General features: G+C 43.6%; 1 protein-coding gene across 1 annotated transcript in view; it reads right to left on the bottom strand.

Annotated features, from left to right (window-relative positions):
• BAZ1B (bromodomain adjacent to zinc finger domain 1B) overlaps positions 1 to 16,515 on the bottom strand; it is a 50,814-nt gene that overhangs the window by 13,420 nt on the left and 20,879 nt on the right. The window contains exons 8-13 of the mRNA XM_074845444.1: positions 13,812 to 13,950; positions 13,190 to 13,320; positions 11,047 to 11,155; positions 3,586 to 3,684; positions 2,988 to 3,165; positions 1,750 to 1,935 (exon numbers count right to left, since the gene is read on the bottom strand). Coding sequence (XP_074701545.1) covers positions 1,750 to 1,935; positions 2,988 to 3,165; positions 3,586 to 3,684; positions 11,047 to 11,155; positions 13,190 to 13,320; positions 13,812 to 13,950 — 842 coding nt within the window. The remainder of the gene's footprint in view (positions 1 to 1,749; positions 1,936 to 2,987; positions 3,166 to 3,585; positions 3,685 to 11,046; positions 11,156 to 13,189; positions 13,321 to 13,811; positions 13,951 to 16,515) is intronic.

Below are 16,515 nucleotides of genomic sequence, written 5' to 3'. Positions count from 1 at the left end.
AGGGGGAGACCTGCACGACCACACACTGACTGGCAGTGCTACCCCTGTGCCCATACACCTGTAAGGCTGGGCTGCACTCAGACAAATGGGGTAACACCAGAAAAAAATTCTAAGTAACTGAAGATTAGAAGTCCAGCAATATTCAGAAATGACAGTTTAGAGAGGAAAACGTACAAATCAAGATGTTTTAGTCACACAGAGCACTTTGCCTAACTAGGCTGCTGCAGCTGAAAGTTCTGCAGTTGCTAGACCCAAGGCTGCTGCAGAAGCCTGGCCTTGCTGTCACGAACAATGCTCCATAACCACGTCACTGAGAGAGCAATGCTCTAAGGTAGAATGGAGAAACTAACCAAATGTTCATGACCAAAATGGCACAGTTTTCAGGCAAATAAAACCTTGGGTTTGAAATTCGATAAAGCTTTAGCAATAGCAGGGAAGCGACCAGGGCTCAAATACAGAGCTCACACTGCTAAATCACTGCCCATTTAGAGAGTAAATCCGATGCTATCCTTAAAGTATGCCCTACAGGTACAACCCTTATTGTCACAGCTGTGAGACACATGAGAGTAAGGCATGATATGGTGTTGCTGTAGATACAGAAAATGTGATAATCCAGGCCCTTTGCATCTCAGACATAACTAATTTTTACAGCTCTGTATTTTGCTGATAGCTTTCAGGATAAGGTAGCCTTCCATTACCTTTGCACTAAGGACTACAATATTCAAAGTTAGAAGAGTTTAAATACTTCAGGACAACTGAGGAATGTGAAAATTTCTAGTGCCTATCCAAATATCCTGCTAACATGGCAATGCCACAGCATAGCAAATACTTGATGTTCAGAGCTCAGCACACACCGACAGCAGCTTTAAAAAAACCCCCACACCCCAGCACCAGTCAAGCATCTATTTTTTTAAGTTGGGCATTTCAAATGTTTCCGTTGATCCAATTCTCATCTTGGTACTTCTGCTGAAGAGAGGGCAGAGGACTTTGAAGGGGGCAGTGGGCCATGGGCATGTCCCATTCAACTCAGTGCACAGAAACTACCCCTGAGCACTATCCTGAGCACATCCTCTTAGGATGCAACACTGCTTACAGCCCAACTGCCTGCAGGACCCTACCAAATGTTTCACAGCCTTCCTCTATCCCTTCTGAGCTTAGATTTGGAAGGTTATTTATTTAGCCCCACAATACCATTTTTCTGCTGCAGGCACATAAGGCTTGTTTGCCCAGAGCAGCTGTGTGCAACCCACAGTTTGGCATCTTCTGGGGGTGTCTCCATGACTTGTGTCTCTTCCTGCATAATGCTGATATCTGCCTGAACCTAACTCCCTTGCAGTCACACTTGCAGTGTGTCTCCTTTTTTCAGATCAAAGGCATTAAGCCACCACCAGTCCTCTCTGACAGATACAACTCTTGTTAAGTTCTGTAAAAATGCTCCATAATATGTTTTAATAGAAGTACCCAATTTGTGTGAGGAACTGCACAAAGGAAGTCAAATATTTGACTTGACCCATTTCCTGTTCACGGAGAGAAAATTAAGTGTAATTCCTCAGTATGATTTTCATTTTGCCAATTCCTTTACTATTCAAAATAAACAGGGAACACCTGGCCCCGTAAATGACAGACCCACTGCACTCCACACATGGAACGAGGAGATGCTGCTGAGGATTTAGTACCCGATGAAACGTATTGGCCCTGCTCAAAGAGTTATATTACAAGACCGAAACAGAGCCCTGAAGTGAACAATACCTTTGCTTCTTCTGCCATTTTCTTGTCTTCATCTATCTCCTCGGCCTTGGCAACATAGTCCTCTCCTTGATGTTTCCTTCTCTTCTGCTTGGGGGCCATGAAGCCTTGCAGAAACTTCTTAACAACACCAGCTTGGAGTGCAATCACACACTCTCCAAAATCCTTCAAGCTCTCCAGTGAGTATACCTGTTAGGAAGAGCATATGATCACATAACAGTTGGACATTACTCTGTGCTGTCTTAAGTGGGTCTGGGCTGCAAACGGACACATGTGATGCTTAATGCAGCGTTGTTATCTACTGTACTTGGCTATCAGGATATTGCTGCTGCTTCTGCTGGAGTTCATACACAGCTGATGACCATGCACAGCACTGTTCAGGAAAAAGCATCGTGCCTTGAAAAAAAAAAAAAACAACACAAAACCAAAAACCCACCTCACCAAAATCCCAAATTCATGATGACCAAGCACTAAGCCCTTCTTCCACTCCTTTAGTGACTTCACTTTTCCCCTCTTCGTAACACTCAGGGTCTCATCTACACGGGGAAGTCTCCGCAGTGACTCAGGATGCAGCTTAAACAGAGCTTTAACCATTCCAAGCCAGACCATGTTGTCCTTTGGTAGGAGGACAACTAGGATGCACTAGTCATAGCAGTGTGTACTCTACCCACACCAAGCAGATGTACCCCCTCCTAAAGACACTCAGTGCACCAGTAATGCTCACATGCGTTAGGCTGGACTAGCCAGAGCACTAAAAATTCATACTTTAGTTCACAGTAACTTCCTTGTGCTGGCATACCCACAAACAGAATATATTTTACATCCTGAAAGTGGGACACAGTCATTACCCCAAGCCTAAAGTGGGCTCGATTTAGGAAAAAACACCCTCCAAAATGGAAAACTGCTGTCTCAACAAGACATACTGGCTTTAACGCAGAAGCTAAAAGTCATCTACAAAGAGTTCTGCTAATGCTCCGTAAAGAAGTCCGCCACCAGATGAAGGAAATAGTACAATTTAACACCTGTGCAGGACACCCAGCTCCAACATTATGACTCACCTACACCAAAAGGACCTCAAGCCAGCAGCTGTGTAACCTTGAAATAATAGTTTAGAAAGAGAGGACACATGAGAAAACTGATTTTCCTGATCCTCATGTCTGAGAACAAAAGATTCATGCCCTTCCACAGAAAGTATCAGACTGTGCTTGTCTTGCTCAGCACTATTTTGCCTCTTCACTTACTCTTGCTTCATATTCTGGTGTCACATCAACATATCCCAGGCCTCCTTTTTGCAGCCGAGTTGCAACCTCAATTAGATCACTTCGGAGGTAGTTCAGCAGTTCCTGGTTGCCATCACAGGATTTGAGGCCCAAGTTCTGTTTCCGAGCCAGATGGATAGAATGTGTGATGTCCTGATACCTGGAAAAATCAAACCCAACCTTTGAATACAAGCAGGCCACTGTCCTGCGAGCTGTGCAGGCACCGGGGCAGAAGTGGTATCCGCTGTGATCTATGTGCTCCACCAGTGCAGAACATTCTTTGAAAGACGCTTGAAAGCATGTGGTAGTGAGTGAAACAGCACTGCCTCTGTTTGCAGTTGCAAGGAGCAATTTAAAGACTGACAGAACCTCTTCACAGGTTAGAGCATTACTTATCAATAACCTGCAGTTACTGCCCAAGAAAAACAGCAATTTCTCATCAGTACCCTCCCCTCTTCAGCACAGGCACAATCAAAGCAAAGCACAGAATGCTGCCCCAGGAATGGAAAGGCTTGCTGTGACGAGGATACACTTTGAGAAGGCACACAGGGGAAAAAAAAAAAAAAAAGAGCAGTCTCACCTTTTCTCCAAACGCTCCTTTAGTTGGCTCTCCCTTACTCCTTGTGGGTGCAGGCAATCCAGCAGCTCATCCAAATCCTTCTGACTGTCACAGAGAAACCTGAAAGATATAACATGTACCAACATCAGGTAATGTATGTCTGTGGCAAGACAATTCCTTCTTCTAAATAGTTCACAAGTATTAGTAGGCAGGGATGACGAGTAACCTATATCCCAACCCCATGGAGCAAGGTGAAACTCTTCCAGTAATGCTGTCATAAGCATTCTGACTCAGACTGGCCTCGTTTCAAGGTCCCCAAATGTAGCCAATTCCAGGGTAAGAAAAATAAAAACAAAATAAACACAGAACTGATTTATAGATTTTTCCCCATTAAGTTTATTAAAGCATTGGCATTTGAATTTAGTCATCTACCCCAGGGATTAGATTCACTAAGTTGCCATCAGTTTAAGTAATCTGAATGTCATTTTAGATGCACTAGAAGAGATTAACATGCTACGCACTGCATAGCACGGCAATTTAATAATTTTTTTCTGCAGAGCCTTCAACTTCTCTCATTAACCCAAGAAGTCCCTAGATGAACAAGGGGTATGTCCTAGGCTTATACCACAATTGCTGATGATGTAGATTTGTGACTGTGCAGGTTATGCCTTCTGCAAGTGCAGAAGTCCTCCCTTCTAAGAAGCTCGCCTTAACTTGAAAGCTCAAATGCAGTATGTGAAAACCATATTCGTTAGCTTTAAACCCTTCTGCTCCAAGTGCTTCAGCACAGCAGTGGAAATCGGCAGTTAGCTGAATCTAAAAGGGGAAAACTTTTGCAGAGTTCTCTACACAAGGCATTCTCTCTGCAATTCCAGAGTACAATTAAGTTTTAATGCTGGGTTGTACATTTAAACTAGCTTTAAGACAGCTGGAAATCATGCTCTTTTCCTTTTTTTTTTCCCCCCCAACTTTAGGACACCATGAAGCCTCCTCACCTGATGGGGGCGGGGATTCAACCTGAGCTTCAGAGCTCATTTACAGAAAATAAGACTAATTACAATCTTCTAGAAGAGGACTGCTCCTTAGAAGAGGGAAGTGAGGAAATAGCAAAATCAACCTTATATAGAAACAACTGCAAAGGACCACTATGTGATCCTTACCAGCCACAGGGAAGACTCCAGATCTAATTTTTCTTCTCGGGCACAAGCTCAGATGAGCCAAGCAACAACTAGAGAAAGATGCTGTTCTGGCTCCTCTTGGAATAACAGTATCCACAATGCTTATTTTTCTGGCAGAAATACTTACTAAAAAATCATATCTGAAAAGAAAATATTTCAGAGTTGTAGTATGTTCATATTAGGGGAATGGCCTCACAATTTGTGTTCAGTTAGTAAATTAATAAAACATATGATTGATTGTTTAAAAATGGAAGAAAAATAGTTTCTTGCCAGTCACCTGCTTCAGTATACTCCAACCCTGCGGAGCATCCTCACTTTGCACACTCAGATCAAATCTTTTGGCCACCACTATCCTCTGTACACCCTCCCTGCGAGAAACAGGACAGAGCAGCTCCAATTATCTTTCACCCACTAGAGCCTAGCACAGGCACTTCAAAAGTAGAGGTGATTAGGGGCTGGTCATGGGATCCAACAGGCATTCACACAAACCTGTAACAGTATAACTTGTGTCTTTTCCTTATAGCTGACTCTTACGGTGACTAATTAGCATTCCTACATCCACTGGAAGGTCTACAGACAGACCACTGCAAGGACTAGCATTTCTAAGTCTACTAGACTTCTGATAAATAAAGAGAACTTTCTCTACAATGTTTGGTATCAAATTGCTTCCAAACCCTTGGGGCAAATCTTGGGACTGGTCCTAAGCCATATTTCAGCATGAAAAATCTATCACAATATGGAAATGGCATAAACCAAGCTTCAAAACAGTTGCCCTGCAGATACCCAGCAGAGGACTATTTCTCAGGCACGTTGAGAATGTTGCCTAGGTCATGATGAAACAACATCAGTCACTGCTGGTGATATACCACGGGATCCAGCTGGAAAAATATCTGAGAAGATCATGCCCGAGCTTTCTCAGCTTTCCCCCATGGCTGCAAATCTAAGGGAGGAATTCCCTGCACAGTTTTGTCCTACTGCAAAAATGAAAAAATGAAAAGGGACTGCAAAGAGTTAACATATGGTGCTTGGATTCTCCAGTTATGTGGTCTGGGGAAAGACAACACAGGCAGCTGGCCAGCGAAAGAAAGCAGATATCATCCTTTTAAGTAAGCTAGGGTTAAGCCCTGGCACAACTTTGTTCTGCTGAAAAGGAAATGGGACAGGGCAGGGAGAACAACTGCAATAGGTACTTAGTCTTCCCAGTTCGGTCTGAGAGTAAGAACTGGGATTTCTGGGAGAGAAACTGTTCTGCATCAGCTTGAACTCAAATGTGCAAAATATAAACATATCAAAGAGGTACCTGTGTTAGTTTGCTTGGTGACACCCTGCTGCTCTGCACAGCCACAGCTCCTGAGAACCCTCAGTCTAGCTCCATGCACTCCCTACGGCCTGAAGGAACCACCTGCACCCTCCCTGCAGCTCAACCAGCACCAGGCTGGGAGCATGGACATGGCAAGCCAGGACTGGCATTTTCAACGGGGGAGGCAACAGGGCTGTGAGCCTGTGGGTCTTGGTAAGAGGGAGGGGAAGGCAATCGGTGCCCTTCATGTGGCTTGACACAGAACTTAGTAACATAACCCAGAGCAGTGGGAAAGATGTCTCTGGAGAGTCAAGACCAGATGGAGGTCTTCAAACTGACACAAAAGGGGGAAATACTGACTGAGGTAAGGGCTTCCCACATCCCTAAGTAAGAGCCTAGATTCTTTTCTTACATTTCTGCCAGCACAAGCCAGCAGACTGGTCAGCACTCAAGACAGAAGGGACAAATGGCACAAGCATCAAGTCCAGAGGAGCTCTCAGTATTCACTCAGGCCAAATATTCCTACCTGTTCCCAGGCTACAGGCTGCAAGGGACAGAGAAAGGTATAAAACCTGGACTGCAGACTAGGGAATGAAGAAATCAAGAGGACAACATCTAGAGGAGCCCAGGATCAGTACCTGCTCTGGAGGGTTGGTGGAAACAGGGGAACTCCATCTGTAGAATATAGGCGTGAGAATGGAGTCTGTCAGCACCCACTCATGGTTAACTCAAATTGTCTGCTGAGGGGACCCGCCATATCATGGAGTATTCCTAATAGATGAAGAACAACGGGAGTTACTCTGCAGAGATGCCACTGTTTCCATAATTCAACTGCTTTCTGACCAGGATGAGCAAGAAGTATCCTGCATACTAATATACTGCAAAGGTTGTGGTTACCCTGTAGTTCTCGCAGGAACGACCAGCACGTACACAGCTCACAAAGCACTATGGTACGGACAAAAGACTTTTTCGGGGACTGTGCGCACAGAAGCTTTAAATGGGGAGATTGTTTTAATAAGTATCAGCATCAGTGAAAGTGCTGCACAATGTTAGAAATGGGACTGCTCCATCTGTCTGGAGAAGACAGAAGTAACCAAGACTTACGTTATGAATGAGAACAGTGATTCAGCCTCCCCACTTTCAGGACAGAACACTGGGCCCTCTTCTTTTGGGGACAAAGTACTGAAAGCAGAAACCACTTCCACGAGATACTGTTTCTGCAGCTCTTGGCAGAAGAATGGAATCTATTTCTCTTTTTATCAGTGTCCTACCAGCTCCCATGCTCAAGGAGAAAAGGGGCAGGACTATGAAATACAACCATTCATATAGTTAATCTGGTCTTCATCTCAAAGTCTCATCAGTCTAGAGTATAAAAGGGTAAAGCTAGAGATGCTCTATGTGCACTGTGAGGCTACTCTTAATCTCATGTTAGATGGACTACTAGGAAAAAAGAGATGGCAGGAGTTAAAGCAGAACACAAAGAAATGAAACTTTCTATGCACCACATGCTAACACTGTGAGTTCTAGCTGAACAAGTCCTTGTACCCAAACAACAGGGGGTGTAGATATTCAAGGACTTCAGTGGGGCCTCAGGGCTTCTCAGGGCGTGCAAGGGCAATGTGCAAAGAGCTGCCAAGGAGGAGACTCTTCCATAACCATCTATGGTTACGGGAGTCCTTGAGATTGGAGAGATCAATGACAACGGCCACAGAGGAAAATACATTAACAGGAATATGGATTTCCTCAGAGGGAAGTTCTAGTTACTGGCAGCTCTCAGGTTGTCACTTGTGTTTTTGTGGAGGCTTACCTGTAAATGGTCACAGCTGTCAAACAGGTACTTAGCAAGCAAGCTCTTTGCAGTTTTAGAGCTTTAAAGAAAAGTCTTTGAGCTGAGGAAGCTTACTGCTTATCTGCAGAAATGGCTTTAGGGTGGCCCTTCAGTTAAGAGAAAGTCATGCAGACAGCACACAAGAATGCTAAGTTAGAAGTGGTTATGTTTTCTTTGGAAAGCTGTCATTGTGCCCCCTGCTCACTTTAAGGGCGTGAAGGCTCAGATCTGCCATTTGCATTGCTCTACCTCGACATCCTGACACTGCCAACCTGCTTGGCAGAAATGCACACAGGCATGATACTCTCAGTAAAAAAAAATCAGCAAGTGCTGTGACTGTCAGCAGCCTTTCCTACCAGGTACCAAAAAGGACAGAAATCAAAGACACTGTGGCCAGGCCATGAAAAAATCCCGCCCAGCTCAGTATCTTATTTCTGAGTGGCAAAAAGGCAGAGCAGGCATGCAGTGACATTTCTTCAATCTGATCCTACAGATTTTAGCACCTGCTGGTTTGAGGACTTCCTTGTGTGCCAGGACAAGAATCTTTGTGCTTAATACTCCTCAATGAACTCCTCTTTCAGCGATTTGTCCAACTGGTGCTTTGAAGGGGTACACATTTGAAGATCCACAGCAGCTGGCAGCAGTGAGTTGCATACATCAGCTGTATGATCTGAAGCAGTACTTTCCTCACTATTTCAAAACTGCCATTTGCTAGTTTAATTTCCTGATCCCTTTTTTCTGTATTAAAAGAAAATCTTCTTTCTTTAGACTTCCCCATTCTTCTCTAGCAATACTCTCCCTCTCCCTCCACATACAAATTAAAGTATTTCTGTAATTTGTTTCATATTTCTTAGCCAATTATTCACTCATGAGAAGAGCTTCCCTCTTATCCTACGGCAGGCCCTGTAACAACAGATCTTGTGCAGCATGATTGTTCCCCAAGGACAAAAAAAAAAAATTGTTTTGCCCTTAGTCTGTACTTCAGTTTATCACCCTTTTTATTTCGTTCATTTGGACTCAACCACAGATAAGTGGGCCTTCTTACTTTTAATAGCTTTCTTATCCTGATGTGAACCATACTGAGAATGTTTTGTTATTGTTGCTGCTGCTTTGTTCCCAAGTTTCCTCAAACCTTTTCTTCAAAGGACAGAGGCAGCACTTGCTCTGACCATCTAGTATGGAAGCTTTAAGACAATCTCTTGGAAAGCATTTTAGGCTTTGGGCTGCCACTTTAAACTTTTTTCATTTTTTAAACAAGCTTCCTAATTCTTTTTGTTACTCTCTCTTTTTTTAAAAGAGAATATCACCACATATGATGGTCACTTCATACACAGCAGCTCTTAGTAACAGAATACAATTCAGTCCTGAGAGTGTACCAGACCTGGTTCAAAGAGCTGCTTCTCCTGGGCTGTATGACTAGTTACTCTACAAAGCACTCCTACTTTTGTAACCACTTTGATCTCTCCCAGCATGTCAGAGTTGTCTGATCGAGCAAGTCAACACTGTAATATCAAATACTGTGCTTTTTTGAGTTCAGCCTGGAATTACAAGTTGCAGGGATTCTGTGTTATTTAACTCATCCAATACAGCTCTATGTTGTCTTCAGTTTACAGCAATATGCACTACTAATTTAAACTACTGTTTTCCTTATATAATTTGTCCTTCTACTGGAACATACCTTGGCATCTCTGCTAAATGAAGATCAAGTATTAGAAGAGGCAGTTGGAAAGAGCAGAGGGGACTTCCCTGTGGATCGTACTGTCCTCTACAACCTCCTGTTTAGCACCCATTCCCTAGGAAAGCCCAATCGCTTGAAGTTTGGCCACGTGACAAGATGTGTGAAGGACTAGAGTGAGAAAGGGGTGGAGACTGTCATGGCAATACTGGACAGAGTGAAGGCATGCAGAGAAAACTCTGCTGTCTCTTACGACCTGCTAGCAATGAAAGAGAAGGGATAGAGCAATAGAGTCAGCACTCAATGCTGGTAGTTTAGAAGAATGAAGACATCCACAAATTTCAGTCTCTTTGACAGTTCCTGGTGGGGGAGCAGGAACATCTTTAGTAAAGTAGTTCTGGCTTGCAGCAGCAGAACTACGCTTTGAAGCTCAGACGACAACTGGTGATACAAAGGCCAAGTAACCCCAATTTGTGTGTCAGCAGTGGAAAACTGGGGAAAAGCTGCTGCCAACGGGGGAGCTGCAGGAGCAAGTACTTTGTGACAGTTACTTCTCAGCGTTATCTAAAAAACACAGAGTCCTTCACAGGCAGTTTAGTAGGTGAAGCTGTAAGCCAGTGTTTTCTGGCACAGAAACATTGCTGATCACTCCTTACTACACAGGGTGACAGTCGACATAGGAGATTTTCTTTAAAGATAAAAGACATTGGTAGGGCCAGTTACTGGAGCAAGTCACAAACATGCTCAAAGATAAGAGTGTTTAGATTTGAATCACTTAGAAGACACGCTGATGGCTACTGCTTGGCACTGGCAAGCATTAAAGGGATAACAAGCTATCAACATGGAAGAATAATTTTGCTAAGCTGTAATTATCAGTAGCAACAAAATCAAGTCCGTATCTGGTGCTACAGAAACAAATGGACACCACCATAGTTTGCTGTGAAGCCTAGGAAGGAGCTAGGGGATGGCTCTGCACATCTCACATAGTACAAGAACACGCAGGAACACAGGCCTGTCTCCAAAGATCTCAATGAAGACTTTAATTTCATGTGCTCAGGAACCCCATGTGCCACAATTCAGCTCTGCTGAGATGAACCACAAAAGAAAATCTAGACACACTTAGCTAGGTCACTGCTCCCCTCCTTGTTTGTGCCTTTTTTTAAGTAACACTTACCAATACTGAAAAAAGTACACAGCAATTCTTTTAAATTAACAATTCTTCTGAATGTAAAACATTTAAAAAGCAATACATCGAAGTATCATTTTACCAGTTTAATTTACACTGCCTTTAAGTCTGATTTATTAGGTTGATTATAATGGTTCCACCAGCTCTTGGACTGGCTGCCCTATTAGCCATTCACTACTAATAATAAGATCAGTAAGAGGTCTGGAGAGCTGCTGAACTAATCCACCTGTTAAGTAAGGCCTATCAAAAGAAATCTGTCTAGTTTCCCTGACCTCTATGCTTTGAGTATCTCACAGCTATAAAAGCATGTGTTACCATAAGTTCTGTCCCTGCTTGGGTGCAGTCGTCTCTGTGGGCAGGTCCACAGCATGCACAGCCCGGTGAAGCTTGCTCACTCTGCCATCAGCTGCACTCTTCCGCTTGTCTGTAAAAGAAACCCAGAGGCTTAAGTGTATTCTTAAGTATTCTTAAATTAACCTATCTTCATGTGTTTATACTCAGCATCTACGTCAGCAATACATTTGTCAGGGAAAACTAATGCAGCAGGACTTTGCTAAAACTCACAGTATATGCATTTATAGAAATACAAAAAAAAGATAATGTGTTTTTTAAGAAATTACAGCATCATAAAGCACATACATAAAATTAAGAAAAACATTCCTATTTCAAATACATAAACCTAGATTCACTTCTTAGCTACATATGACAAAGTACTTTTAGAACACCTTGAGTGTTGTGTCCAGTTTTGGGCACCTCAATACGAGAGAGATCTCGAGGGGCTGGAGCGAGGGCAGAGGAGGGCAACGAGGCTGGGGAAGGGCCTGGAGAATAAATCCTGTGAGGAGAGATTGAAGGAGCTGGGACTGTTCAGTGTGAGGAGAGACTCATCACTCTCTACAGCTCTCTGAAAGGACATTGTAGAGAGGTTGGTGCTGGTCTCTTCTCACAGGGAATTAGTGACAGAACAAGAGGGAACGGCTTTAAACTGCAACAGGGGAGGTTTAGGCTGGACATGAGGAAAAAATGTTTCCCAGAAAGAGTGGTCAAAGTGGAATAGGCTGCCCAGGGAGTGGGTGGAGTCACCATCCCTGGAAGTCTTTAAGGGTCGTTTGGATGAGATATTGGGGGATGTGGGGTAGGGGAGAACTTTGTAGAGTCAGGCTGAGGGTTGGACTCGGTGATCCCGAGGGGCTTTTCCAACTTGAATGATTCTGTGATTCTGAGTTATAAATAGGATGTATTTTTGTGAGCATCTTAGACAACAGTCTGATGTGAATTTAAACCTTTACTTATTTAAGCCTTTGCTTCTTAAGTTTCAAAAGGAGTGTGCTGAAATCTTGCATGCTAGCTGGGTAAATACACAGGCAGCAGTTGAGAAATTAATACAGCTGGAAGCAAGGTGGTGTACAGGAACATGGCTGGTCAATATTTGAAAAAGTTCACGTAAGAAAAATATACCCATTGAGGGCCACTGCATGATACCACCTCCAGCTCAACAGGTCACCAAGACGCAGATGGCTGGAAAGTTTCATGCTGGATGAAGCATCTCACTGTAGGTTTTTCCTGTTCCATTCGCCTACAGATGTCTACTCTGACCATTGTCTAAACAAAATACCACCAGGTGAGGGCTCTGATTTAACTCAATATAGCCTCTCACACACAGCACTGCTGTAGATGGACTCAATGCCAGCCTAGGATATTTTAAAAACAAGAAATGATCCAGACTGAAACTGCAGCTGGAGTCAGATTATAGCATGCTCTTCTATACCAAGAACTATTCCCACATAGAAGCATTAAGTTTCCCTCCCCACAGACTGATTTTTGTGCACTTCCAAGTTCTGCCTGCAAGGCTCCAAGTCAGCCAGGCAGAACTAGAGGAAGCAGTATAAGTTCAGCTAGTCATTGCACCTCACCTGCATGTCCAGTACAAGGTGAACAGCAGGCTGAGAGAACATGTGGAAGAGGGCTGTCTGCCAAAACAGCCTCAATCAGCAAAGCTTAGGTATCTAGAAGACTGTCCTTGATACTATTTCACAGGTTAATCTGGAAGTCTTGCCATGGGTGGAACATTAGCATTGTGTTGGATACCCTCACTCCCTGCAGCACACAACCACTTGTCCAAGAAGTCTGGCACGCTGCAACTCAGCAGGGTCAGAGTAAACCAGAGGGGCTAGTCCACAACTGACATCAACCTCACTGCTTTTAGGAGAGAGGTGACTGTACCCCGTGGTCCTCACGTGGTACATTGCAGGCAGGCTCAAGACCTGCAGCAGCAGGAGGGAGATCATCACGATCATCACACTCTCCTGTGTGCAGGCTTATAGAGTTTAAAGAAGGCTTAAATCAGAGTACCCCCATGAAAACACTCAGACCAGACAGTTTTCTCTCACATTCACAAATCCATTCTAACAAGTCAGACATCAACAAAGGAAATACCCACAAAGGCAGCTGATCATACCTCCTGGGCTGTAGTCCTTTCTAAAGTCTTCTTTCTTCTGATGGGGAAGGATGAATCTGTAGTCTATACTGTCATGTACCCAGCCTTTCTCAATGAACAAGCCAGGAACCTCATCTGAAAACAGCCAATACCTGTAGGAAACACAGATGTTAACCTGCCTCCTCTTCTGGCTAGTTACACACATCTGCCCTTATTTGCGTAAAGGGGAGAAGCATCTGTGTGCTTGACTCAGCAAGAACCACATGCATGTATATCTTTATATTAGCACAGTGGAGAAACATGAAAAGCTTTTGTTAGAATCCACTCTAAGAGCGCTCCTGTACAACAAATGGAAAAAAAAAAAAAAGATGGCAATTAGGTTCTTGTGATGCACACACTTGAAGCTCTACTGGCTAGTGGATCCTAACCTCCACAGAAAGGCCTCAAACAGCCAGCCAGGCCGACCAGCGAAGGTCACTGCACCCTATATACACAAAACCCCTCACTTCTGCTCCTCTCCACAGCTCAACACCCAGGCAGTCCTCTCAATACCCTCCATTTCAATCACTTTGTGGGGACTGCTATCTGGTAAAGCTCCTCTCAGAGGGGGGAGCTGGCAGCTCAGAATCATTTCCTTTTCTACCTGTTATGATTACGATCGGTGCCAACTGGCGTCCTGCGCATCACCAGCTTTGCTTTGGCAATTCCATCCTGGAAGGTTTTCTCAGCTGCAGCTTTATGCTTCCGGATTCTTTCCTCCTCTGCTTCTTTCTCCATCCTCACTGTTGGAATTAGCACAGAGAAATATTAGCTTTCTTTTATTGTATGCAGACATCAATATTCTCTTTTATTTTACTACATCACAGGAGTAAAAAAAAAATTGTCAGTGACTTTGGTTAATATTCTTTTAGCACAGCCATCCACTCTTCATCTTACTTTCCACCCACCATTCTAGCAAAAACTCAAGAATTATTAAGAAGTCAAGGCATAAGGATGAATAGGGCTGAAGAAAGAGGAAAGTCTGGATAAAAATTGTCTGGAGAAATTAGTCCTCATTATTATTTCTCATTCTAAATCAACAGAGTGGTGTCCATTGCTGTGCAATCCCATGTAACAACAGGGTCAAATATCTTTAACTACAGCACAATATACGACAAGGACTTCTGCTCTGGCCAGTTCAAGTGCTGGGAGCGGTCCAGCTGTGCCACCGCAGAGGGCAGCGTGGCTAACGGACACCTGCATTTCCACAACAGCAGCTACAGGGATGCTCTCCCCAAAAGCTGACCTACCAAAAAAACAGATCTGGCACAACAGAGGCCTCTTCCAGGCACAACTGTCTCACAACAGCGGCCGATTCACATCCCGTAACACCCCACGCTTTCCCATATATGCTATGATGTGAAAGAGCATCAAAATAGAAATCTCAGGTTTCCCACTCATGACTGGAATTTCAGTAGCTCTCAATATCCAGGGCTGCTGACAAAAAAAGAGGAGAAAGAAAAATATGAAGAGGTCTAAATCCTGGCATCACAGGCTCCTTGGCAAGAGTCTTACAGAACAAAACATGTCATTTCATATCTCTAGGTAAGGAGCAAGAAGGCAGCTTCTGCCAAGAAATAAAACATTAAGGTCAACAGGATTTATGCTTCTCATGATGGTTCAAGAATCTCTCTACACTTTTGCCCGTCTCTGAAGAATAGGTATACTTTCACCAAGAACTGTCCGAACAAAATGGAACAAAACGTCAAATTGAGTCACATTGGCTCGTCAGAGCCTCATCTCAGTCTAACAACAACAACAAAAAAATCACCCTTCACAACTTGCACAAAAGACTATGGGCAACATTATTCTGTGTCCTGAGAAAACTCGAGGGAAAAATAAAAAGGATGAAGAAATGAAGACTTACTTTTGCATCACAAAGGAGGGTTAGAAGCAGATGGAATGAGACTATGTGGAAGGCAGAGTGGGGCAGGTAAAAGCAAGAGTATAGAGGTTGTGTGCAGGCTGCTGTCTCAGGGAGGAAGCTACCTTCTTGCTAGGACTCTTTCCAGGGCTACTACCTACCTGTAACCATTCTCTGTATTGATAGGTTTGATAACAGTTGTTAGTAAATACCTGGTAAGTCTCTGAAGTCCTGCCAATGTAATCAACCCTGATTGATTAGAGGAGACAAGCTGAAAAACATACCTTTGCATTTGTTACACCAATGCAATGTATCAGCTTTTACATAATAATATACCAACAATATACCAACGTACAGTAATTGCAGCATGGCAAAACTGTCCCACTAATCCACACCTGCCAGACACAAGCAGCTGCACAAAACCTGTCTGTAAATATCAACTCCTCCCTAAACCTTACCACCTCTCCCCATGGCAAAATACTGAAACCAGAACAAGTAGCAACAGCCACTCTCACAGTACCAAATGCCTCGTGTCACCTAAATCTGCTTCTTGCAAACCACATCAGGACACCCACAGTACAGGAAGTACCGCTGTCACCTTCCACTAGGAGACAGAGGTGATATGACTCCCCCAGAATTTCTCTCCTTGACACCTTCTCAAGACTCGCTGCTGTCACCTGGCACTAGCACAAAGTACACTTCCCTACTCCTCAGTACTCTCCCCTCAAGAGCCAAGACTCCAACCAAAACAAGCCATACCGCCAGCAGGCTCTTCAATGCTTACAACATATCGTGGGTGCTCATGAGACAGGTATTTTTTCTATCCAACTGTAAAACCAGTTGCAGCACATACCATCAAGTGCCAGAATAAGGAAGAGGCAAGGAAAGAACAGAAACTTAAATTTAGTCAGATGCCAAAACTGTTCAAACAAAGTGAGAACAAAGACACCAAACTAAAGGCTTCCTCCCCATATTTCATTTTCAGTTGTGATGGCAAGTGTCTCAGTTGGTACTTTCCTCTCTAGCAGCATTAGCTGTGTAAGCTTCCAGCTCTCCATTCTCCTCCAACTGACTGTATGGGAGCTATTGCTTCATGCAGTAATAAGGCAAAGAACAATTAGTAAGTGCTGCAGTACCATGGAAATGGAAGTGACTTGACTTTTACTATCAAGAAAATACAGACATTAATCATGTTATCTCAACAGGAAGTTCTGTATTGACTTCTTTTGAAGTCAAGAAAGAAGAAAAAAATACATTTATGCTTTCTTACACTGGGTTGTTTTTTGAGCTGAGACTATCTTGTTAGCACCGGCCGCAATCTTGACAGGTTTAACTTGAAAGAGGTTAGTGCTCCCAGTGCTACAGATGTTACCGGAGTGGTGAAAAAGAAACCTCTGACTGAGAGATACATATCTATAGATATGTAAAAGAGCAGTTGCTGACA

The sequence above is a fragment of the Strix aluco genome, chromosome 19 (genome assembly GCF_031877795.1).
Source record: "Strix aluco isolate bStrAlu1 chromosome 19, bStrAlu1.hap1, whole genome shotgun sequence".
In the NCBI taxonomy this organism is placed as follows: Eukaryota; Metazoa; Chordata; class Aves; order Strigiformes; family Strigidae; genus Strix; species Strix aluco.
Note: the sequence above shows the minus strand (reverse complement) of the source record. Positions and strands in the feature narration are given on the sequence as shown.